The 27,441-nt window shown below is 42.3% G+C and overlaps 1 protein-coding gene across 2 annotated transcripts in view; it reads left to right on the plus strand.

Annotated features, from left to right (window-relative positions):
• Positions 1-12,209: 12,209 nt before the first annotated feature.
• The window catches only part of LOC147437887 (uncharacterized), a 56,999-nt gene continuing 41,767 nt past the window's right edge, over positions 12,210-27,441 (plus strand). The window contains exon 1 of one of the 2 annotated variants that reach the window (XM_086487312.1): positions 12,210-12,728. In XM_086487312.1, coding sequence (XP_086343438.1) covers positions 12,391-12,728 — 338 coding nt within the window. In that variant the 5' untranslated portion in view covers positions 12,210-12,390. The remainder of the gene's footprint in view (positions 12,729-27,441) is intronic. The other variant, XM_086487311.1, reaches the window with a different exon arrangement.

The raw sequence follows: 27,441 nt of genomic DNA on the forward strand, positions 1-27,441 counted from the left end.
TAAAAGCCATTTTAGCTTGGTCCTCTAGCACAATTGTTATTTGATTGTATCCAGAGTACCCATCTCTAAAAAGCTATAAGCTTCCTTCCCTGCAACTCTTTCAAGCACATGTTCTGAATATGGCAAGGGGTAATGGTCTCTCCTAGTGGCGGCATTGACCTTCTTGAGATCCATGCACACTATGAGTTTCCCATTCTTTTTTGGCACAATAACTATTGGAGACACCCATTCTGAGTGATCAATAGGGTATATGAATGTGCATTTGACAAGGTTTTGGATCTCTTCTTGAATAATCTTTGCATACTTAGGATTCATTGGGTAGGGTCGTTGCTGGACTGGTTTAGCCATGCTATTCATGGGAATTGTGTGTTGCACCATGGAAGGTGGAACACCTTTCATATCATGATATGTCCAAGCAAATATATCCTTAAATTCCTTGAGAAGTTATTTATGTACACACTCCTCAGTCTCTATCAGATCTTGGGCAATGAAAACAGGTTCGGACTCCTCACCTGGGTCTGCTAACTCTATTTTTTTAACTATCATTATACCATCATAGACTCCATTACTTCAATCGATAGGTGTCCTCTGTGCCTTTGTATACACAACCTTAAGTTCCTCCGTGGTGTAGGATTTGAAATGATCAGGTGCGGGGTGTAAGTTTGTAGGGTCTTGTTGCTCTATAGACTGTGATTTCTCTTCCGCTCCCTTTTGTTGTTGAGCTAAATCTTGATTTTGTCGTCTCCTCACGGTACGGCTCACCTTTGGCTTTTCTGTAGCCTCTAGCTGTGCAATGTCAATGGGTTGTGGACTACACCACATTACACTTTGAAGGTATTCACCCCAGTTATCTACAAGCTTTCAATGAGCATCACATGCCCCTATATAATTAATCCATTCTGCGGTAGATTTCTTTTCATTTATTCTAGCACGCACATTTGCTTGATAACGTCACCTCTCATATCTTTTACTCATCCTGTCTTATTTTTTATTACGACCGATCTCTAGTGAAGAGTCACTAAATGAATTGCTACTTGTGTCTTCTACTCTCCTGGATAGATTGTCATCTAGGGTACCACTGGGCCCTGAATGGTTTGTCCCCACATTTGTACCAAGATTTAACTCAAATTCTTTATCTTCAGAGTCAATTTCAATAAATGATTCTAACTCCAGATCATTTGGGTTATAGTCTTGTGAGACGCTATTGGTTCCAATGTCAGTCAAGCCTTCATCTTGTAGGTCATCAAAAGCTATATGCATTGCTCCTATCATATTTAAAGATACGAGTGATGGCATTTCATCCCTCTCAGGTGTTACCCAATTAGTCCCCCTATTTCCCCAAGTGTCTATGGTTGCTTCTAGGTGGACCCAATCCACGTTGTTAGACTCATTCATACCAGGTAGAACATCCATATAAGGAGAATCTTCCCCAATATCAGTGTCCATTTTACACATTTAACAATTTTGCAAAGGGGCCGAGTGAACTGTGGTGTTAGATCTATGATCAATTATAAATCTTCCTAGAGGGTGTGCCCGACCAGTTACAAGATCAACTCGAATGACAAAATCTTGGAACTGCAAGTAGACATGGTTTTTAGACTAGTCATGCTCCATTTTTGCTTCCCTCATGAAACGATGTCCTAAGATCATCTCAGATGACATAGTGTGCTTGGGAAAATCCATCACAATGAAGGTATTCCTTATTTTGTGTCCAAGACCTTGATCTTGAGATATTCTAGCATCCCAATAGGTTTTACAATAGTCCCATTGGCCATCTTTACCACTATGTTTGTGGTCCCAAGGTGAGGTATTCCCATAGTTTCCCATCAATTTTTAGTCACAATGCTAACCCCAATGCCACCATCAAGGATTCCCTTCACATTTAATGCCTTGGTAGTGATTGGTATGGTCGCATTGGATTCATCGCCTTCAAAGTATTGTCCCAACTTGTTAGCAGGTATTTCAACTACAGAGTTCTCATCTAGGTTGGGTTGTGGTTCTAAGTGGTCCTCCTCTATTGGCAGCTCCCTAGCTCCATCCATCTGTGCAAATTGTGGTAGCCCGACTTTTAGTTCTCCATTGAGGAAAGCTCGAAGAGCCTCTAACTGAGGTTACTCTATAATAACTCCTCTTGCTTATAATCTCTTCCCTAATCACTCTCTTGGCCTATAAAAAGAGGCCTTCTCTTTTGTAAATAGAGACCATACACTACACACACACACACTATCCAATATGCACACTATCACATACCCACACACCTACACATACACACCCTTGTGCTACATGCTAGTAGCATGAACCCTAATCACATAATCACAACACCATCACCATCACCATGCACAAAATGAGCACCATATCCTTACACACTTGTAATGAAGGATTGAAGGCACGATTTCAAGAAGAAGAATGATGGCTACACTCATGATATTCCTCGCCATCAACTCCCATCCCTCCATTATGCTTCCTACGGTCTTGACCCCTTCTCATCTTCTTTCCCTACGCTACCTATTGTATTCATCTTTTGCAAGCAATCAACACACTCCATCTTGGTGCCATACGTTGTGTCGTCGTTTGGGATACACTTCATTGTGAGTATGGTTTATGCTAACGCAGAAACCAACGCTTAGCCCTGCCACTCAATCCATAGTCCCCGAGATATTTCCTCTTGAAGAAATAAAACCCAAAACATTGCATGTATAGTAGGTTGAACCATATGTCCCTATAGCCCAACTCTCTAAAGCTTCAACTTTTGTAGTTGAAACAAAGCTTGAGACACACAAGAACCATCCTAATATAACAAAGAAAACATACAAGTGGGTCCCTAAAGCTTCTTTAGCGACCATTGTTGATGCTAAAATACACGAGCCTGGTAAGAGACGCCCCACTCGCTCCCAGAAAGGTAAGAAAACATTGCGTTAAATTCCTAAATGACTATTTAAAGTCCAAGGCTACCATGAGGGAAATGATCAAATCTGGGTGCCAAAAAGTTAATTGTGTTCTTACTTGTCACCTGACCCATGTGAGTCGAACCCTATAAGGATAAAGCCGATTGATGATCATCGGAAAGGAAAGATCACAGAACACTATACACCTTATCCATAGCTAGTTTGGGTACCCAAGCAAGAAAGGCTTGTTTCGCTCAGCTCAACCATAGAAAAAACAAGTGAAGCTTCTTGCTCTTCATGTAGTTCATATACGGAAATAGAAGCTTTGACACAACCTCCACCTACAATTGTACATACCGAGATCAACCATAGAAAAAACAAATGAAGCTTCTTGCTCTTCATGTAGTTTATAAACGAAAATAGAAGCTTTGACACAACCTCCACCTACCATTGTACATATCCATACAAACAAGAAAGAGTTTGCACCTCCCGTTGTAAGTTCACCACCTACAACAACGTTGCAAATAAGATAATGGGAAAGTACCTTACTAGCCCTAATCAAATGGCTAAATGGCTAAATAACGAAGTGGGTAGGCATAAGCAGCGCGGCTAAGCGACTGAATACCTAAGCTACAGACCCTAAGCGGCCAACCCTAATTAAGCGATGTGAATATCGATTAACCCTATGCAACTAGTCCTAAGCGGCTAAGCACCTAAATAAAGAAGGAGGTAGGACTAAGAGGCATGCTAAGCGGCTAGTCGAAGGCGGCTAACACTAAGCGACTAGCCTTCAATGGCCTAAATATGGACTAGTCCTAAGGGGCTAAGCAGCTAGCCTTAAGCGAAAAGTCCTAAGTCGTTTGAATACCGATTAGACCTAAGCGACTAGCCCTAAGCGGTTTAGTGGCTAAATAACAAAGCGGGTAGGACTAAGCGGCTTGGCTAAGTAATTGAATACCTAAGCGGCTAGCCCTAAGCAACTTGTCTTCAACGGCCTAAATACAGACTAGTCCTAAGCTGTTAAGCGACTAATTACCTAAATGGCTAGCCATAAGGAGCTAGCCCTAATTAAGCGAATAGCCCAAAGCGGGCAACTACGTCCGATCGACATAACGTCGATTTGTCATAAGCGATCAACATAACAACACCAATCAACGATTTGCAAAATGCATGAAGTTAATCAAAGGTAATTAGAACCTAAACTATAAACATTCTAATTTACATTTACAACACCTACGACAAATCACAATTAAAAAAAACAACCTAATTTATTTATTAATCTTAAATTAATTTACATAAAAATAACAAAACTAATAATAAAATGGAATAAATCAAAATAACTCGTTTTTTATGATCAAATGCCATTATCTTTCTTTCTTAATGATGATTTTTAATTAATAAAATTTATAAAATAATAAAAAATATATTTTTTCAATTTTTTCTTTGTTTGAAAAATATGTGTGTGTGCCATGCATAGTGTGTTTAGATTGTTGACAAACTAATGTGTATTTTTATTTATTTGCATTCATGTTTATGTGAATGTGTATGTGTGTGTGTGTATGCAAGAGAAGAGAATGACAGAGCACTCACATGCGGCCTATTTGAGCAAGAAGCACTTAAAGGAATGTCGCCAAACCTGCAAACAAACACACACACACACACACTATGTTACTCATACACACACAAAAGTGAGCAAACCTACTACAAATCTTGAAAAGAACCTTACCTTGTTGATGGGGAGGAGCGTGTGAGTGGAGATCTCAAGTCCAAAAAGCCCTGCAGTAGTAGATCTGTAGCAAGGGAGTAGAAGAAGGAATGAGCAAAAATGCATAGGAAAAACCTACGGGTTTTGTTTTTATAGAATTTGTCGTTACAGGCGTCGGTAGAAGGATCAGAATGCGTGCTGAAATCAACGTCAAAATATACATCTAAAAAGGCATCGATATGCAAGCTAAAACAGGCATCAAAATTTTAAATTTTCATTTTTTTAAAAAAGTTCTCCCTTCAAAATTAGCTACACATATACTGACGCTTGCTTTCCATTGACGTCGATATTTAGGTGATCTCTTGTAGTGAGAAAATATGCATATATGCTTCTCTCTTGGTTATCATCCTTGCATGACTACTTTCAAGGATAAAAGTTCAGCGACAAGACAAAATCAAGTGTGCAACAAACCAAATGATGAAGTGTGCCTCTCTTTGGTGGAATGTGACTTGCAAAAGACACAAACGACCATGAACTTAGAAGAAATAATAAAGAATGGTAATGACGTACTTTCTCCCTTCTCAATACAAAGAGGAAGCTAGACATGCATGGGATACTATTCAATTTAGGACATGGGAAACTGTTATGCAATACATAGACAAATTTTAGAAATTCTACTTGCTCTTCAAAATGTAGAAAAACTTTCTCATTCTACTTTCAAACGCAAATATATTGCTGGTTTGGAGTATGATTTGTGTGATGAGGTCAATAAATTTTGTCCCGTACATTGGAAAGAGCTATTTCTTTAGCTCATGATGTTGAAGTTGCAAAAGATAAAGATCCAACTCCAAAGAGCAACCAATCAGAAAGAGTTATTCTTCTCTTTTGCCACCTCAACGTAAAAATTCTACTACGCCAGTCAAAGACCAACGACACCAATGGACAACAACGGATGTAACATTACAATCAATATCAACCACAATCAAGCAATCCTACTCAAAATTGTTTTGAACAAAGGAAGGTAAATAACAGTGGTTCAAGTAATACTTTTAAACCTTCATCTTTTTCTTTCTGGAAGTCATAGAACAAGGCTCTACATAGTCGCAACAACAACAATAACGATAACAAAAATAATGGAAAACTTGATGTGAAGACTGTTGTTTGTTATACTTGTCACAAGATGGGACCTACAACTAACAAGTGTCCTGAAATCAAGTCAACACCTTCCTCACACTTTATTGAGGGGATTGAAGAAGATAGTGACCATCAAGTGCACAACATGAAGATGTATGTCAACATCGCCAACACTTTTGAAGATAGCAATCAAGAACCTCAAGGTAACTCGGACTACCAAGATCACACAGGTACTCCTACTTCTCAGCTACATAGTCTTTTACATATACAAGTTACAGTTGGTGATGATGCTTTTAAATTATTACATGATAATAGGAGCGCACACGATTTCATTTCTATACATGTTGCACAAAAGTTGAAATTGCATATGACTCTCACGAATTATAGAGTAAAAGCAGCTTTCCAAAGAACCAAAATAAATTATGTGTATATGGTAAAAGATTTGCAATACCAATTAGGAGACTTTGTTGAATCACGATATTTCTTAATAGCACCATTGCAAAACACAGATTTAATTTTGGGTATGCCTTGGAGATCATTTTAATTTTAAGATTGACTATGATAAGCATACCACTCATTGTCACACACACACTGAAAAATCTTTCACATTACAAGCTAACCAAAAGCTAGAACTAGAACCTCTTCTTAGTCACACTCATTCTAAAGGTTAGCTCAAAAAGATAACAAACAATTTTTGGTTCTAATAAAAAAAATTAAAACACACGAAAACTAATTGTCTCCTTCTCGAGAAACTTTTTTGATGAAATATAAAGAAATTTTTACTGAAGATTTCTCTTCAAGATTGCCTCATTCTAGAGTAAAAGACTACACAATAGAGTTGATTTCAGAGAGTACACAACCTTGTCAAGCATCATATCATCAAAATCAAATCTCACAAAGAGAAATTCAATATCAAATTGAGAAATTATTAAATTGTGGTTTATTGGTGCACCAATTCTCTTAGTAAAAAAAATGGTACTTAGCATTTGTGCATTGATTATAGAGTACTTAATAAAATCACGATAAAGAACCGTTTTCCTATTTTTCATGTTGATGACTTACTTGATAAATTAAGTGGTGCATCCATTTTTAGTAAGGTAGATCTTAAATTTGGATGTCATCAAGTGAGTATGATGGAAAGTGATATTTATAAAACTCCATTTCAAACACAATTCTTGAAACACTCAAATATACACTCACACATGCCCATGTCTTACAAATTCTTGATTTCAAAGACCCTACTTTTTTGTTACGATTGATGCTAGTGGGTGTGATATTGGTATTGCATTAATACAAGATAATCATACCATTGCTTATGAAAGTTAAAAGTTAAAACCCAATGAGCTCAATTATAGCACTTATGAAAAAGAATTGCTAGCTATTGTGCATGCTTTTAAATTGTGGAAACATTACTTGATAAGATCTAAATTCTTGATTAAAACTTATCAACAAAGCATTCCTCATTTTATTTCACAACAACCAACCATCTCTAACCGTCATATAAAGTGGGCATCATTCATTCAAAGTTTTCATCCACTCATTAAATATCAACCAGGCATGAAAATAAGGTTGCAGATGCACCAAGTTGCATGCCATCGATTAATAACCTTAAAGTTGTATCTGTTGAATTTTTTTCAAGAATGGTTGATACTTATGCTCATGACTCTGACTTTGTTGATATTTATGCTTACTTTTGTAACTATATATCTATTGTTCATGCACAATACTCCAAAAAGAAATTGTGTGTAGCCCTTGCATTTCATCAGCTTGTCCTTAAAGAGTGCCACAAACCACCTTATATAGGCCACCATGGGATTGCCACAACTATTGACATAGTAGATTCTCAATTTTATTGTCCCTCTCTTTGAAAAGATATTGTTACATATGTTACACAATGTTTTGTTTGTCAACAAATCAAGTGTCATCATGGCCATCAATACGGTTTGTTGACACCTTTACCTATTCCTGTGTCTCCTTGGAAATACAATTCTATGGATTTTATTACTTGATTACAATTCACTTGTGTACAAAATGATATGATTTGGACCATTGTAGATAGATTTAGCAAGCAGACTTACTTTCTACCTTGTAAGAAGACCCTCTCAACTAAGCAACTGGCTCAATTTTTTCTTAAACATATTTTTGTTTTGCATGGAATGCTTAAATCTCTCCTATTTGATTGAGATAGATGTTTTTGCAATGATTTTTGGATGACATTTTCCACAAATTTAGACACTCAAATAGACTTTACTTATTTTATGCATTTCATCGTGAATCTAGTGGACAAACTGAAGTGACCAATAACACCATTTTAGATCTTTTACGAACATACACTCATGAGAGACCAAGAACTTGGAACACATACGTTCACGTGCTACAATTTTCATACAACAACACTCCTCATTCATCCATAAGAAAATCGCCATTTTGAAGTGTATATAGGTACTCATTGCCTACTCCTCTGTCTCACATTTCTCATGAAGTATCACATGCTGATGAAATCACTCAACATAGCCAAATCTTGGAGCAGGCAAAACGAGAAATTCACAAAGCACAACATACATACATCAAACAAGCAAATAAAAAGAAACAACCCATGGGATGATGCTTCGCATTGAAAAGAGACGTCTTAAGAGCGTGGAGACCAATCATGTTGTCAAGCTAGAACCACGATATTAATGCTAATTTGTTTCAACTAACTCTTCTAGACTCTTGAAAAATTCACAACACATTTCACATAAGTCTTCTTCGTCCTTTCAAAGTTTCTCTACCATTCTTCCCATTCCTTGATGATCCATCTTTTTTTAAAAGAAGATTTTGAAATCCTTGTATCTAAAGTCATCATAGACCATCATGACACTTTGACACACAGTGGTATGTTGCAGTGTAAGTATTGCTTAAGTATACAAATCATGGCCTTGAAAGTGCTAAGTAGATACGAGAGAGTTTTTTTCTCTCATCCTAGTATATGGAAGCATATCAAACTTCTATAAGCCAAAAGTTTTTATTCTTTACTCAAGGTTCGCCCTTTGATAATTCATTCAATGGTAATTTGATGTTGAGGTTTGAACTTTGACTTTTAGTTTGTGGTATTTGATACCTCAGGTTCGCCCTTTGTGGTGCATCATTTAGAGAAATTTTGAGGTTTTGCCCTTTAAACAATGAAAAAGGTGATTGTGTCATGCTCTTCTTATCTTTGTTAGAGGTCTCGCTAACCAAGATCTCTTATTTGGATATGTGAATTGCACTGAATTTTTTGGTTTCCTATTTTTAGGATATTATGATGAACGGTGGGAAGTTCCCTCTCAGTACTCTACTTGATTCAACATATATTGTGTGGAGATCTACCTCATCTCCACACAAATTTTGAAGATTCTTAGGACAGTTGCTTCCCAACTATCACTACTTTTGGACATTTTATCAATTTTGCTTATGTTTTATTCTCAAAAACCATTCAAAAGAAGAAATGTACATAGAATTTTGTATTATCTACTATTCTTAGAGTTTAAGTAAAAATCAACCACTTCTATTTTTTGGTGTATATATGCATAGAGAAGAAAGAGAATTCGAAAATCGTGTCTTCGTGCGCACTGCACTTTTCAGGAGGAATCAACTTCTTGAATCTTCACAAGGAAGACGAGTGCGCAGAGAGCATGTTGACCAGGCAACTTGGTGTTTTACCCCATTCAAAGCCAACGGAGCCATCAAAATCTCCATCAGAGCAAAGTTGTAGAAGATACACTTTTGCCCTCTTTTATGCTAATTTTCTCTCTTAATCATCACTTACACTCTCTTGATTGCAAAGCTCATGCTCTCTTATCTCTTATATATTTATCTTATTGTAATTCATGCTCTATGAGATGAATAAAGAAGCGAAAGGCAAATACTTTATCATATTGATTGAGGGGGACAATTGGTACCCAATATGGTGTCTTGTGTTTTGATTCTTGTTGATGTTGTTCTCTTTGTGTGTTGTGATTATTCAATCAATTATTTTGTTGAACTTATTTTGATTTAATGAATCAAAGTTGTGTTGAAAGTGTTGGGAAGATTTCAGAAAGCCAACATTGATCTAGTAGCCTCAGTGTTGGTTGCCATAGCTCTATTATGGAGAACACTATTCAAGTGATTCCACGTGGCAGCTATGCAAGGAATGGTTCGCGTCAGGAGCTTCGAGAGGGATGACTGGGAGTCGGGAGGGAAGGCAAACAGTCAGAGTAGCATCCGAAGAGGGAATCCATAGAGAGAGAGAGAGAGAGAGAGACCTTAGTTTGCCTAAGCACGAGCCTGAGCGGTTTCAAACGACGATGTTGATAGTGCTAGGTCATCCCCTACCCCCTGGCTTTGTCATACGTGACTGTGGGCATGGTCAAGCCACCATATCTCCATGTTTCGAAGCATTGAACGATGACGACGTTGATATTGCTAGGTCATCCCTTGCCTCTGTCATACATGACTGTGGGCATGGTCAAGCCACCATGTCTCCATGTTTCCAAGCATTGAACGATGACATTGATATTGCTAGGTCATCCCTTGTCTCTCCATCGTACATGACTATGGGCATGGTCAAGCCACCATGTCTCCATGTTTCCAAGCATTGAAGGGGAATCAATAGCCCAAGAGGCTCTCCACATGGCAGAAAACAAGAGGTCTCTAGGTGGTGAATGTCAACAAGTAGCACCCGAGACACAAGAGGGAGAATAGTTGGTCTCGGGTTCAAGTGGTGCTAAAAAGCAAGCAACAGCCACATGGCACCACCAATGCAAAACAAACAGAGTTGGCGAAAGCTGGAGTTGGAGAGATGCTAAAGGAGGGAGCTAAACAGTCGGGCACTGAAGCGTCCACTATGCCAGTCCAAGCGTCCACTTTAGAGAGGGGGGGGGGGGGAGGGACGGGAGGAGTGAGATCTCACAACGGTGCCAATAGCTACTGATTGCAGTATGATGCTTAACACTGTGGTCTCCCTTTTTTGCATGCAAGAGAGAGAGAGAGAGAGAGAGAGAGAGAGAGAGAGAGAGAGAGAGAGAGAGAGAGAGAGAGAGAGAGAGAGAGAGAGAGAGAGAGAGTGTGGCGAGGGATGGCAACGAGGAAGAGATAGAGAGAATTTGATGTGTGTTGTGGGGAGATATATAAGATAGACACACACAAATATATATACATAACCCACACACACACACACACGTGTGCAGTGTTTGTGTATGTATATATATACACACACGCACACACACACACATATGTATGTATGTATATATCTGGTATGTACCTACAATTCTTATATTTGGTTTCATTAGGGGTATCTCTGGAGATACCCTCTTTGTAAAGGAGAAAGGAAAAGGAGAGCTTCCTGGAGATGGCATCGAGGAAGTCAACAGGGGGATGCATGTGTGGGCTATCATCGGATGCATGGGCAGGTCACTGGGAGAAGGAAGAAGGTTGCGAGCTCTTGCACCATCTTGAGAGCACCCACTGAGGGAGAGTGATGGGCCTACACAAGGGCAGATGGTTTGGAGCAACTTTTTTTTTCATGAAAGGCATGGCAATGGAGGCAACAAATTCGTTGGGGGCATGATGATTAGTGTCAACGACTTCAATTCACGTGCGTGCGAAACGCTTTGATCATCATTGCTGATGGTTGACAATTTTGCTTACCATAAGAAGGTGGAGTGAGGGAATCTTCATGAAGGTTTCCGCGAAGATTCGCTCGGATTGAATTGCATGTATAGATAGATACATATATGTGTGTGTGCTTACATATATATACATACATACACACACACATGTGTGTGTGTGTGTATCTATACATACATGTGTACACACACACACACACCTAGGTACATACATACATGCATACATGATGCATAGAGACATTCAAAAGCGAGAATAGATAAATGAGAGAGATATACTGTGAGTGTTTCTATATGTGCTCATTAGTGAGCTTGAGAAAATGTATAGGATTGGCCAGTCAAAACTCTTGGTAAGAGCGAGCGAGACCCCTCATAGGTAGGATGCACGAGCTCGTATGACTAAAGGTTGGGTGACGGCATCTACGCCAGCGCCTTAAGAAAAACAGTGAGGCTAGCTCACATGATTAAAGGTTGGGTGGCGGCATAGAGGCCAACGCTTTAAGAAAAACATTGAGGCCAGCTCATATGACTAAAGGCTGGTTGGTAGCATCGAGGCTAGCGCCTTAAGAAAAACAATGGATGGGTGGGTGCAAGCAATGTTCAGGAAAAATCATTTTCACAAACATACAAAAGTCCCTCCAAGACAAATCTGAACCGGAAATTTTACAACACTAGCCAATATTTTTGCAAAATTACACCGTTTTCCATGTATTTTAAGCGGAACTTTCTCCTTCTTGCCCTCCCCTCATCTGGCTACTTTGATTTTGCAACCGGCTCAAGGCTAAGCTGAGGCACACCTTTCCGAACACTGGGTGCAAGTGAACAGTAGGCTCCTTTGGTGCTGGTAAACTGCCTCAATGCTTGCCCAAATTTGAAAATTTTGACGCAAAATCAACGGTGTCATTTATGTAATTTTGCTCTCTAATTTCAACAAAAAGAGCCGGCTGTCATGGCAAAATGGTGTACTCGTCAAGTGCTAGCAGAAGAGCTGGAAAGGTGGCACTGATAGTGCTCAACTCTCTGATGAGTCGAAAGAAAGGAAATGGGCGCCATGAAACATCTTGTTGTTAAGACTAACAAGGGAAAGAAGGCCCATCAGCAGCCCGGAACAACAGAAACACGCCTGCAATCTATGGCCCCCATGCCTTTGATAATGACAAGGGTGCTCTGCCTCATAGCTCTCCTTTTCGTGGGTCTGCTCATATCTGTGTTATCCTACACCATCTCAGATCTCGTTCCGTTCAGCACAAAACAGCCGCTTTACCTTTATTGGGGCTATCACATCGATTGCCCGGGCAAGCATTGCGACACGTGTGCGGGACTAGGGCATCAAGAGTCCAGTCTCCGCTGTGCTCTTGAAGAGGCCCTGTTTCTCCACAGGTACTTTCCCTGGTCTTGGTTTTGCTTGCATATTAAAGAACATCAACTGTTTTACTTTTGCAACCATGCTCTTACTACCTCTAGCTAGCATGGATTGCATCCTGTTTCTTGTATGGCTGGGCCACCACATGCATGGGGACCCTGTTTGATGGAGTGTTGCCAAAATTATGATCCACATCAATGTCCTTCAATTACCAGCCGTCAATGGGAATGCTCTAGTGCTTCTGTAGTGTGCACACGGAGGCACACACATTTTGGATGGAAATTATTTTTCATGAACAAAGTGCTCCGAACATGTTGTGATTGGGCTTGATGAGGACGCGAATGTATGCATCATAGAGTTGAGGGAAAGATGCAAAGCTGACCTTTTATCAAAGATTGGCATAGATCAGCACAGAAGCACAGTTTATGTACTGAGGAAGGCTGAAGAATTGTGACTGTTTATATTAAGTTTTGAATGTTCATAGTGTCATATATTGAATCAATATCTAAAGAAGATGTACCTCTAGTTAGACATGACGTGGGTCTCAAGCAATGCATCTCCTTCAAATGATACATAAGTCCAACCAAAGATGGGCACATGATGCGCCTAGTACAAGAAACATCGATTACGTCAATGGAGATATAATATGTACCAACTAATGTGGAACCTGGAAGCAGCCCCGCAACTTGCAAGACTTCTCCATTGAAAGAGGTGGGGTCTGAAGTCTCAATGTATAATTTGCAGGGATTTTTGAACTACTTTTATCTATTATGCATATGGGGCAGCTCAACATATACATGACAAGCAAAAGAAGTTGTAGCTATTGTTCCACCGCCCTTTACATAGATAGAGGATTTTGAAAGGAGGCAAGGGCTGAGGCTGTAATATGCAACATGCCTCTATAGTTGAAACATAATATTTCAACTGGCCACATGGTTTCCTCATTTGGTGAAAAACACATACTATGGTTCTTTCATTGCTTTCTGCTCAGGAGACCATTGATAGCATGAATTGTTGTAGCGATTGCCTCGGCACACAAGACTTTGGCAGATCTCGATGTTTGAGCATAGTTCGTGCCATCTCCACCATAGTCCTATTCTTTTGCTCCACTATTTGATTCTCTGGAGGGCGATCCACTATTTGAAGCTCCTTCTTGATGCCATCGTCCACACAAAATTGCTCAAAAGCAGTGGAGATATTCGCAGCGCGTTTTCCAGGCTGTATGTGTATATCCGGGGGCCTGCCACGTCACCAGTTTGTGACATAACCAGCACAAATTATGGAGAATCGTACAGACTGCCACGTCATCAACGCGTTTTACGGAAATCGTACGGATTGCCACATGTCAGCCTGTCAGTGAAATTTGTGGCGCGTTTTTCGGGCTGTGTGTGTATATCCGGGGGCTTGCCATGTCACCAGTTTGTGACACCTACTCCCTAACCTTCCCTCAAATAGCTTCAAATCTGCCCCCAAGCAACCCAAACATGTCCTCAAAAGCCTACTTTTTCCCGTTCCGCCCCCCGTTCCGGACCATTGTTCGAGCTACACTTCCTTTTGAAAGGGAGTTCCATTCTCGACTCCGTTCCAAGAGCCGGACCCGTTTGGAACGCGGTTCCGGAACGTTAGGTTACGTTCCTCCCGTTCCTGTTACACTGGCTTGAGGAAGTATACCCAAGTAAAGCGTTGAAATAATCTTCTAACGACATAAAATATAGAGCTCCACCTAAGGATGAAGTCTGCTGAAGTCCACAAAGATCAGTTTGAACCAACTCCAAGATTGCAGTAGCTTGTGTAGGGTTAGGGTTCTACGTCGAGGTCATAGATGCATTTGATCATTGCGTTCATTTGGCGAGTCATAGACTCTCTTTCCCTAGAAAGGTAGTCTGTGCCAATCTCTTTGTTAGAGTAAGAATCCTGTATGCCGTGCACAAATTTTCTCTCCTCTTTTATGTCAATCTCTTTGCCAGAGCAAGAATCTTGTATGCCGTGCAAAATTTTCTCTCCTCTTTTATGTCATGTACTTGCATGTGTAAGCATCTGTGTTGTAGTTATGGAATGAGAGACATACCTTGAAGCATTTGGTTTAGCATAGTTTACTCCGATAGAACCTCGATTTCAGCATGGGTGAATCTAGTGCTGCGGGTTTGCACAAGAGGGGAGTCACTCCGCTCCTTTGTCAATGGATTACCCCGATTTTTGAATAGAGTCACTGATGTCCCTTTGGGTTTCAAGGATATTGATGGGCTGACAGTATTTTGCTGTATGAATTTATGAATTGAAATTCTCGAAAATGAAAATAAAAATGATTGATTTGTACTTGATTTCTTTGAGTGCAGGAACTGAAAGACGAAATGGCTGCAGCATCTCGGTCTCATAAATCTCTATAGACATGATTGCAATAAGGATTAGTTATTTGGGCATCTGTGAGGGATGCGATCACTAAATACGTTGCCGATCGATCATGGTCTGAGATTTGGAATGAATTTGTATGTGATTTGTCATGTCATGTCCGATGATGTGACTGTCGATTTGTACAACTGCTAGATGTGTTGTATCTAGTGCGTCAGTACTAACAGTCAGTGTCTACTAAGACAGTTTATGGCCTCTGTCTGTTTTGCAGGCGTAATCGAGGGCGATTACAATTCTTTCAAGAGGGGGCTATGTCACAAACTGGTGACGTGGCTGGCCCTCGGACACACTCACACACCCTGCTGTTGACGTGGTAGCAGCCTTGAAATTGCGTCGACAGGTGACGTGGCACTGTTCGGACATCCTGCAAAATGCGCTCGCCGTTGACATGCTGACGTGGCAGCGTATGAACTTCTGTGATTTACACTGACAGTACGGACTTCCGCAAATTGGGCTGCCAGCTTTTGGGGATTAATGCTTTTAAGTTGAGAAGCTTTTGAGAGATCAATTGCTTTTATTTTTAACTGATTTTGGGGCTCTGCTTTTGGGCAACCCTTGTAACAATAAATAGCTCTCTTGGGTCTCATTACTCAGAGCATTTGGACGCAGAGTCTGAGTGTGAGATTCCAGAGATTCCCTTATACTTTGCAGACAACAGTGCTTTTGGGCCTAGGGCCTTTAAATATGAGGCCATGGGCTCATTCTCTGGCATGCTTCTTGGAGAAGGTGCAGAGTCTGGAGTATCGGCTTGTACTGAGTTGATGCAATATAAAGAAATATCGAAAGGGGCGCCAAGGTTTGGGACCAATACTCTCTTGGGTGGAATTCCGCCACTCCGTGTCGCGTGTCGTCTCTCTCTTTCACTTCAGTTGTTATTGAAGTGCTGAAAGTCTGTTCAAGCTGTTCTTTTCTATTGGCACGTGGTGCCCGTCTTGTGACAACATCCATAATGCTTTTCATGTAAGTCTCCTCCGAACATGTTGGTTCTCCTTCCATGGCTCCAGTATAAAAAGATCCTCCAAAAGTCGGTGACACTAAGGAAATCCTTCAGCCAGAACAAATAATATATGACTCAGAGAGAGAAGTAAAGGCAGAGAGATCACATCAAAGGTATTTAGTCAAGTTTGAAAATTACACCCCTCTAAATGCAAAGTGCATGCCTGATTCAGATCCCAAGGATTACCCATACATCTTGCACAGTTATGTTGACGCTGTACAGTTGAGGTTAACTATTTAGAACCAAGAGGGATGTAACAATGTCAATCTTTGTAAATAATCATATAATTAGTTGTGTGCACATTAGAATAGAACTAGTAGTTCTAGGGCCTCAAGTGGGCCTAAATGCAGGCTAGAACAACTCAGGGAGACCCTAACAGAAAATACCATGAAGCCTTAGTGATTCGGAAATCGGGCCTTCAAAAGGGAGTAGTCAATAGCCTTAGATTTTAGGCTCAGAAAAATTACACATGTCAGTGCGAGCACAGGAATGAGATGGGGTCCTTAGAACAGTAATCCTAAGACCTTCATAATTTTTAATAAGGCCTTAGGATAAGCAAGCTAAAGTAACTTTAATTATTTGTGCCCAAACAAATGGCCGGACAAGTGTGAATAGGTAATGCACGAGCAGTGCTAGTGCGGCATTGTGTTGGGAATCTTTAATGTTTTCATGGGTAGAATTAATGTTAACGTTGGTTGCGCATTATTTAAGTGACTTGTGAACTTTTACTACTTGAAAGTTGAAGGATTTTAAAGTTTTAAAGTAAGCACTTACCCATGTAAGCTCTCTCTCTCTCACCCTCCCTCATCTCTAGCGCCCCTACTCTTCCTCTTGTCTATTTAAGAGCAGCACCCCTCCCTCTTGGGAGATTGGCAGTGCTCCTACCCCCCCCCCCCCCCCCATTGTGAACGTGCTCTACGCGATGGAGCTCTCTATTAGAGCTTGAGAGTAGCCCCTTGTGATGTAGGGTGCAGCGGAATGAATGTTGTATTTTCTCAAGATTAGTGATCTTTATTGCTCAAGGTTCCTTTTAGTTCTTTAGGGAAAGAGAGAGCTTTCCGTCTTATGGAGAGTGCTATGATCACGAACAAAGTGAGTGGATATTGTGCGTGCAAGTGAATGAGATTGAGAGAAGGAGAGAGAAGAGATACGACACCCAAGAGGTTGTAAAACCCTCTTCCGAAGGCCCCACTCTCGTTGGCGAGAGTGGTCTACTTTGATTGCACAAAGGTATACAATGCGAATGCAATGGGACTATGCCGATGACGACGACGGTGATGACGACGACGACTTAGGCTGAAATCTGTGATCTGCTATGGGCTGAATTCGGTGGCTGTTTCGGGGCTGAAACTGACTGTTTTCTTGCTGTGGCTATGGCTGAAAATGACTCTTGGTCGGGTGTCATGCTGATGGTAAAACGCTGAACTGTGGGGCTTCTTTAGCTGCGTTTTTAGGTCAATCTCTCATGCTGAAAAACGCTGGACAGCAGGTCTCTTTGATGCTGAAAACCGCTGGTATGGCAGAGATCCCAATGATGATCAAAACGCTGAAGCTTGCTGGCAAAAACTTTGGCTATATGCATCCAAAAAACGCTGATATGCTGGGGATCCTAGTGTTAGTGAAAGGCTGCAAAAACGCTGTGTTTGCTGGGGACAAAAACGCTAAGGCTGAGGTGGTTTGGTTGCGGGAAAACACCGAGGATGGGGCTGATCTGCAAGGGGATTATGGCCAGAAGGTGGAAGCTTCAAGACGATGGATCTGCTGCTAGAGAAGGAAACGCCAAGGGGATGGTGAGAGGTATGGTGAGGGTCTACTGCTGGGGGAAGGGGGGGGGGGGGGTACTGCTGAGAAGTTGCCTGTTGAGCGGGAAGCTCCTGCTGCCTCTTCTGCCAGAAAGTGCTAACTTGGGTTTGCTTATATATTAACTTAGCAAAATTGCTCTACCTACTTTTGTTGGAAAGTCACTTAAAAATAATGAGTGAAACTAACCAAAAATAGGAAAATAGACTAAATGCACTGGAAAATTCCCCTAACTGATGCTAATGGATTCTAATGGGAATTCCGATGATTATGCTGTGTGCAACTGGAGGATATGCATCTATGCTAAGTGATTGGGCATGCACGGTCTACGAATAGACTCACAAAAGTGCCATATCACTGCTAATCTAGACTTGACTTGACTGACGGGAACTCTGCTATGGTGTAGCTTGTCCACGGTCACATAGGGTTGGGATGTGTCACGTGACATCCCCTCTTTTTCAAAGTGAGGTACTGGTACCGAACTGTATGGCGTCGAGGGAGATCGCCAATAGCATCCGGAATCCTGGAAGGGACTCTTCGCCTGCCCACTCTGATGTGTGGGTCGTGCGGTACTTGAACTTCATAATTGTCTTCAACGCTTGCATCTTTGGGCCGCGCCGAAAGCGACAAAGTCTTCTGTGGCTCCTTCCTTGCTTCAACTTCGTCTAGAGATCTGCTTCTTTCGTCTTCAAGAATCTCCATGGCTGAAAATTCCTGAAACCATCTCCAACACAAAACCATGAAAATACCCATTCCATGTAAAGTGAATGAAAAAAATCTTGTCTTCTCTAAAGACTGTGTATGCAATGTAGATGAACATAGAGACGGAGTGACAACTCGTTCATCAAACCCATGCAAACAATGAGATCGAATCTTTTCTGTTTGATCAAAATCATTCAACTGGGGCAAATCACAATGGAAATGCCCATGCTTGGTGCTCATACAATCATGTGCTCGTTCAGAAACTGTGTCATGCCAAGGAAGAGACATGGAATGTGACTTCCTTACATACAAACTTTTCAACTTTTCATGAACAATCCGCATACATTCGTGCTCATCCATGAGAGAAACATGCTCAACATACAATATGTCATGCCTAGGAAAAGGGATCACATAACGATGCTGACTAAAATACAGGAAACCTTCACGAATGAAACACTCGAACAATGCGTGCGTATCAATCATGCGAACACATAATACTTCTTGTGATGGTTCTTTGGACCAAGGCTCGAGAGCCAAGATGGGTTCGTCCTGAATGATCGAATCGTCCTGTGGGGGTTCTTTGGACCTCGATTCGAAAGCCAAGATCGGATCTTCGTGATTGATCGAATCTACCACGAGGTTAGCTTCGCTAGGAAAAGCATCCACTAACACATCATTCTTATGAACAATCACATCATCTTCATGCAATTCATCATGTTAGTCTTTTTCATCCAAATCATCATGCAAATCATTATCAGTCAAATCATCATGCTTCTCATAATCATGCAAGTTCTGTGTGTCATGCTGTGGAGAAAAAAAGACTGAGAGAGTCTCCTTATCTCGAATCCTTTCAACGTTGTCCTGCATATTAACAATGAGAGATGGAGAAGGAGAAGTATCCACTCCATGAAAGACAGTAGGAGAATCACTTTTGGCATTGAGAGTTAAAGTGCTAGCCTCCCAATCAACGAGAGGGTTTATTTCACGAAACCATTTCATGCCTAAAATCATATCACATCGTGAGAGAGAAGAAACAACAAATCTTCTAGTGAAGGAAGTCTGTTGAATTGCAAATAACACATCAAGGCACTCCTTCGTGATGAGAGTGTCCATACCGGGATGAAAGCCAGAGACCTCGATAGGAGATCTCGGACTAACTTTGAGGCGGGCTCTGTCAACAAGAGAGGGACTGATCACATCATGCATACTACTTGGGTCAAACAATATAACAAAACGGTGCCCCGACGTACGACCATAACATTTAATGAGAGAATCATCAATGGGAGGGTCCTGAGAAACTTTGGGCACAATCGTGTTATCATTCATTGCATTGATAGATGTAGTGGGTGCTGTGGGCTCTTTAGATTCATTCGATTCAAGCTTAGGACATGTTCGTTTTATGTGACCCTTAATGTGACAATGAAAACAACGACCTTCCTTAGAATAAGTGCTTTGTTCTTCCGACGTGATGTATCCTCCTACAATTCCTTGCGCTACCTTTTCATTTGGAGTAAGCTTAGGTTTAGTAGTTGTGTTAGCCTTACCCTTAGATTCATTGGAAGAATTCTTCGATGAGATATTGTTGGTAGATTGGTTAGAAGAGTTATCATTCTTACCATTCTTACCGTTCTTACCATTCTGCGGGTTCTGAGAAGTCTGCGAGGTACTTGTGGAAGTCTTGTTCTCCTTAGGCTTTCCCTTGTTGTGCTTCATCTCCTGTGCGAGAGCAATCGCTACCGCCTTGTTGAGATCGATTGGATCGAATACCTCGACATCGTACTTGATATACTCGTCCAATCCAAAGAGAAAAGCCTCTTTGCGCTCATCATCCGACATGCGTAGTTGGGTCCCTAGCTGCAAAACACGATTAGAAAAAGACATAATCAGCATACCATTTTGCTTGAGAGCGCGCTAATCGTCTTTCAATCGTGCGAGGTACTGAGGTGGCATAAACTGCGCCTTGAGCTTGTCTTGGAAATCAGCCCAACTAAAAGAGAGGGGCGTGAAATCGTCGGCTGCCTCTAGGTGCGCGGCTAGCTGTGCCTCTTGCCATGCGTGGTACCAATTAATGGCATCACCGGCAAGGTACATAGCTGTCGTCAAAACTTTGCTATTGCTTGTCTTCTTAGTTGTCGCAAAATAAGCATTAAATTGATGCAACCAAGAATGAATAACTGTAGCATCCATCTTACCGTCATACTTACTGAAAATCAACTTTTCTGTAATTGGATGGTTGGAATCCGCGTCGTGGCTTGCGCCACTTGACGAACTCCCATGATCTTTGGGTGGTTCGGTCTTCGACGCTAGGACTTGGGCAATCAATTCTTGAGTGCGTAGCTCTCGTCGAGCTTCACGCTCGGCCTCCAAAGCCAATCTACGAGCTTCAGGCTCGGTCTTCAAAGCCAATCTATGAGCGGCACGATCGGCCTCCAATGCTACGTTTCTTGCTGCCGCTTCTTCCTTCCTTAGTTCTTTTCTTTCTTTTCGTGCGTCGCGCTCGCGTTCTAAAGCAAGGCGCTTGTCTTCCTGTCTATCCATCATGGCCATCATTTGCTTCATCATTGCCTCCATAGGGTCTGGCGTAGATGGCGAAGGGGGAGGGTTGAAGAAATCATCTCCGGGTGGGGACGAGTCTCCGTCGCCTCTCTCATGCTCATCACCTGTATGCGAAGTATCCATTCCGCTTCGGGTGACGACCATGCACTATGATCTTGGGGTCTTAAGCTCGCGGTGAACTTGGGTTCTTGAGGGTCTTGAGGTCCTTGATTCGTGAGAATCTTGGGTTCTTGAGGTTCTTGAGTCTTGAGGGACTTGGGTTCTTGGGGTTCTTGAGGTTTTCTTTCGCTTGCAAATCGCGTTGGAGAAGGATCTTCTCTTCACCCGAGTTCTACCCTTTTCTGCGGGCGCACCCCTTGGCGGCCTTGCGCTCACACCAAGGTTGCTTTTTCCCACCTCACGTCGATTGGCCGGCCGCTAAGTGCACGGTCCGCTCTCAATGAGTGAAAAGAGACACAAGGGGAGGCTGGACAAGCCCTTCTTTCTTGGGATTCCTGTCACTCTTCAACAAAACACATTAGGAATCGACACGCCCAAGTAAACTTGGGTTCGTGCGATTGCAACAAGCAAAAAAATTCTTGTGGTTCTTTCCTTGAGTAATGCAGAACACTTCCAAAGCTCTGATACCAATGTAGGGTGCAACAGAATGAATGTTGTATTTTCTCAAGATTAGTAATCTTTATTGCTCAAGGTTCCTTTTAGTTCTTTAGGGAAAGAGAGAGCTTTCTGTCTTATGGAGAGTGCTATGATCACGAACAAAGTGAGTGGATATTGTGTGTGCAAGTGAATGAGATTGAGAGAAAGAGAGAGAGAAGAGATACGACACCTGAGAGGTTGTAAAACCCTCCTCCGAAGGCCCCACTCTCGTCGGCGAGAGTGGTCTACTTTGATTGCACAAAGGTGTACAATGTGAATGCAATGGACTGATGCAATGGGACTATGCCGATGACGACGACGGTGATGACGACGACGACTTAGGCTGAAATCTGTGATCTGCTATGGGCTGAATTCGGTGGCTGTTTCGGGGCTGAAACTGACTGTTTTCTTGCTGTGGCTATGGCTGAAAATGACTGTCTCGGTCGGGTCTCATGCTGATGGTAAAACGCTGAACTGTAGCTGCGTTTTTAGGTCAATCTCGCATGCTGAAAAACGCTGGACAGCAGGCCTCTTTGATGCTGAAAACCTCTGGCATGGCAGAGATCCCAATGATGATCAAAATGCCGAAGCTTGCTGGCAAAAACGCTGGCTATATGCATCCAAAAACGCTGATATGCTAGGGATCCTAGCGTTAGTGAAAGGCTGCAAAAACGCTGTATTTGTTGGGGACAAAAACGCTAAGGCTGAGGTGGTTTGGTCGCGGGAAAACACCGAGGATGGGGCTGATCTGCAAGGGGATTATGGCCAGAAGGTGGAAGCTTCAAGACGATGGATCTGCTACTAGAGAAGAAAACGCCAAGGGGATGGTGAGAAGGTATGGCGAGGGTCTATTGCTGTGGGGGGGGGGGGGGGGGGGGGGGGGTTTGTACTGCTGAGAAGTTGCCTGTTGAGCGGGAAGCTCCTGCTGCCTCTTCTACCAGAAAGTGCTAACTTGGGTTTGCTTATATATTAACTTAGCAAAGTTGCCCTACCTACTTTTGTTGGAAAGTCACTTAAAAATAATAAGTGAAAATAACCAAAAATAGAAAAATAGGCTAAATGCACTGGAAAATTCCCCTAACTAATGCTAATGGATTCTGATGGGAATTCCGATGATCATGCTGTGTGCAACCGGAGGATATGCATCTATGCTAAGTGACTGGGCATGCACGGTCTACGAATAGACTCACAAAAGTGCCAGATCACTGCTAATCTAGACTTGGCTTGACTGACGGGAACCCTGCTATGGTGTAGCTTGTCCACGGACACATAGGGTTGGGATGTGTCACGTGACGTGATATATGTGGTAGCTCTGAGCTCCCATTGTCTAGAACAAGGACTCTCACAGCCATAGCCACCTTCTTGAGAAGTTTCGTCACGAGAAGTTGCAACGGGTGCTCTCTTCGTAGAGCGTAGTGTAAGGATTCTAGGTACGAATCCTTTATTAAGTACTTAAACTTATGATTAAGACTTAAGAAATTGAACAACTCAAAGAAAGACTCAGAAGACTTTGTGTTTGATTGATTGATTGAAAGTGTGATACAAGGGCTCCTTATATAGGAGACGAAGAGACACAAATGAAAAGACACATCTCTTGGTGAAGAGACATGACTTTAGATGTAAAGACATATCCTTTCGGCGAAGAGCTGCAACCATTGGGCGAAGAGTCCCGTAGAGCGAAGGGGTGTGACCAGTCGTCGAAGGAGTGTGGCTTTTGGCTAAGAGGCACGTCTCTTGGGCGAAGGGGTGTGACCATCCAAGCGCAGGGGTCCTCCTTGGCATGGCACTTCGCGTATCTGCATCAATGAGTAAGTATTGTAATGTAGTTAAGTCACAAACGTGACATTCTCTCCCTCTTAAAATAAAACCCATGTGTCAAATGAAAGTCTACCGTTTGTCGAAGAATTCTTGGAGGAGGTGAGGGTATTGTTGCATTTCTTCATCAGTTTGCCAAGTAGAATCTGACTCATCTAAGTCCATCCACTTAACAACAAATTCAATTATGATCTTTTGTCTAGTTTCTTTTTGACGAACATTGAGAATCTTTTCTAGGACAAGAATAGTGTGTTCATCTTCAATTTCTGGCACATAAGAAGATAAGTCTGCAAACAGGGGAATCTCCTTGAATATACTGTTTGAGCCAGGAAATGTGAAAAGTTGGATGAATTTTTCTCCATGAAAGCGGAAGTTCCAACTTGTAGCTGAAAACTGAATTCTTCTTGATGATCTTGAAAGGTCCATGGAAACGAGGTCGCACTTTTGGGAAGACTGACTTCACTGTTTTGTAGCGATGAGGTGCTACATACAATAAGACCAAGTCACCTTCTTTAAATTCTGCATATCGATGATGCTTATTTGCCTGCTTTTGATAACTTTGTTGAACATGTAGCAATTTATCTCGAATCTGTAGAAGGATATCTTGCATTTCTTGAACCAAATTGATCTGCTAATGCTACTTTGTGTTGAAGAACAAAGTTCGTAAGCACAAGAGGAGTATGTCCATATGCTGCTTGAAATGGTGTCATTCGAGTTACCAAATGAGGAGAGTTATTATAAGCAAACTCCACAAGTGGCAAATAATCCTCCCAAGATGCTAATCGAGTCTGAATGTAATGTTGAAGCATCTCTTCTAAAATTTGGTTCACTCCTTCTGTTTGACCATTTGTTTGAGGATGGTAGGCTGAACTGAACAATAGATTGGTTCCAAGAGACTTGAATAGTGATGTCCAGAAATGTCTTGTAAACTTTGGATCTCTATCGGATATGATGGATTTTGGTAATCCATGCAATTTGAAAATGTGTTGTACGAACAGTGTTGCAACATCCGGAGCAGAAACTGTTTTTTTGCAAGGTATAAAATGCGCCATTTTGGAAAATCGATCAACTATCACAAGAATTTGAGCATTGCCTTTAGGGGATTGAGGCAAAGTGGTAATAAAATTCATGCTGATACTTTCCCATCTTTCGTTAGGCACAAGTAAAGGTTGAAGTAAACCTTGAGGTAACTGTCAAGAAGCTTTCATGATCTGACATGAGTGACAAGCTTTTACAAACTTATAACATCTGCTTGCATCTGCGGCCAAAAATATGTTGCTGACAAAAGCCGATATGTTTTGTTAATTCCAGGATGTGCAGCAAAAGGTACTTCATGATGTTCCTGTATCAAAATCTTCCTCAAAGATCCTTTGTGTGGAACACAAATACGATCCATGTACTAAAGTAACTCATCCACTATTGTATATGTTGCAAACATATTCATCTCTGAGACTTAGAGATTTGAGGGCTCGAAAACATCTCCAAAGTCTTTGTTTGTCAAATATTCATTCTTGAAACACGCAGGAATTTCCATCTGCACTTTGTTATGGAAAAATTGGTTGCTTGAGGCATGCGGCTCAAAGCATCTGCTACCACATTTTGTAACTAGGCATATACTGAATCACCATGTGAAAATTTGCCAAAAATTCAACCCATCTTCCTTGACGAGGATTCATCACTGGTTGAGTAAAAATATACTTTAAAGACTGTTGATCTGTTTTAACCACTGAATCTTTGCCAAGAAGGTAATATTTCCAAGTGCGGTAAGCAGGTACGATAGCCAAAAATTCCTTATCATATACTGGATATCGCATTTGTATTGCTGAAAATTTTCGACTGTCAAAAGCAATGACACGATCATTTTGCATGAGAACACCACCTGATGCTTGATCAGAAGCATCGGTCATCACGTCAAATGGTTGAGTAGGATCTGCAATTGCTAAGACAAATGTTGTTGTCAAAGCATGCTTGAGTTCATTGAAAGACTTTTTTGCTTCAGGAGTCCAATGTAGCTTATCCTTCTTTGTCAATTCCGTTAGAGGAGAAGCAATATCTGAGAACTTATGGACTTTGGTGTGATAAAAATTAGCAAGACCCAAGAAAGATCGCACATCTGTAATAGTGGGGCAAAGGCTAGTCAACAATGACTTTAATCTTCTTTGGATCCACAGCAATCCTTGTAGCAGAAATCACATGTCCAAGGTATTCCACGCGATCCTTGAAAAACTTGCTTTTCTTCTTGTTGATGTAAACACATTTTTTTTTTCCGAGAAAAAGATCCTTCTATTAGTTAATGAAAACTGCCCGAAGGGCTACAACCACCTCTGCAAGAGAGGGCTACAACAAACATGGTGGGGAGACTCTCCCAATGAAAGAACAACATATATACAATGAGGCTAAATCAAGAGATGGGAGGAGGGAAGAGCCACACAAGTGGTCGGTAGTGCCATCTGAGCACCCCTGGACAATGGTGTAGAAAGGCCTAGGGCGCCAGAGTCGAAGGAAAGCCTCGCGGCGCTCCCGCATGCGGTCGGAGCTGCCCTGTAGTCCCTCAAGCTGTCCTCTAAGAGTATGGATCAGCTCTAGCCAAAAGTCACGAACAGTCTCTGCCGGTGGCACAAAGCGAGCCTCAAAAATGCAGAAACAGCAGGCCCGCCAGATGAACCAAAGTGTCAGGCCACCTATGAGCTCCCAACACTCCTCTCTCTCACTGCACCACTCCTGTGGAGTAAGCTCTGTAGCAGGCTGGAGTGTAGGTCGCCCCCCCTGAATCACTATCATCCTGCTGGTGGAAGATAGATCAAACTGAAGTGCCGGGCTCGTGAGAGTGGACCAAGCCGCTGCCCCCCAAGTGTACTGTCTAGCCGTGGAGAGAGTAGGCATCAGCCGAAGAACTCGTAGCCACACCTGCTGGGCCGAGGGACAGTCCCAAAGACAATGGTGCTGACTCTCCACCAACTGGTCGCAGGCTGCACATGCGGCCGAGAGACCACTATGCACAAGCCAACTCCCTACTGCTCTGTGTGCAACCAGCCACTGAAACAAAGTGACGCGCCTCGGCTGTCTGGAGTCCCACAGCCTCTGTCAAAAGGCTGCCAAGAACTCGACTGTGATGCCCTCCTCCTGCCAATGACGTGCTGCAGCGGGGCGGGCCTCTCTGTGTGCTGCAAGTATATGACGTCCAAGCCGAACAGTGTACTGAAAGAAGGGGACTCCTGGGTGGTCTGCAGAAGAGAAGGGGTCCCTCCATAGCCACTCACCAGGATCCCACTGTACTCGTGCCAGTGGACAACACTCCCAAGCCCAAAGCCTCCAGTGTCCAGTCTCAAGAGATGCTGGGTCAAGGTCTATGACGCAAGTCCTCGCACAGATGCCCACAACTCGGATCCGCTGGAAACAACACTCTGCTACCTGCGGGGCCTCTACTGCAACTCGTTGTAATTGTCCCCCACCCTGAAGCTCGAAGAACAGGGCTGGGACAGTCTCTGAGCAGGCCCTGACTGAAATGAGAACCTCCAGTCGTGTGAAGGCTCCCATCCACCGGGGTGCTACTGGCTCGAGAGGCGTGAGCCACTCAGTTGGAACTGACTCTGAGATTTCCTGACACATGCTCTGCACCCCTCTCATGCCCTGTAGCTGGAAACCCTGCACCTCCTCTGACAAACCTGTGAACTCTAGCCAGTCACCTAGAGAGCGTGCTGGACCTGTTGCCATGGGACCCCAGGAAACATGAGGCCGGCTACCAACCAAGTGGCCTCTCTGAGTGCTAACCACGGGGTTCCAGACGAGGGGCTGCCGTAGGCGCTCCTCCGTGC

This window comes from Adiantum capillus-veneris, chromosome 17 (assembly GCF_014529385.1).
Source record: "Adiantum capillus-veneris isolate H3 chromosome 17, ASM1452938v2, whole genome shotgun sequence".
NCBI lineage: Eukaryota > Viridiplantae > Streptophyta > Polypodiopsida > Polypodiales > Pteridaceae > Adiantum > Adiantum capillus-veneris.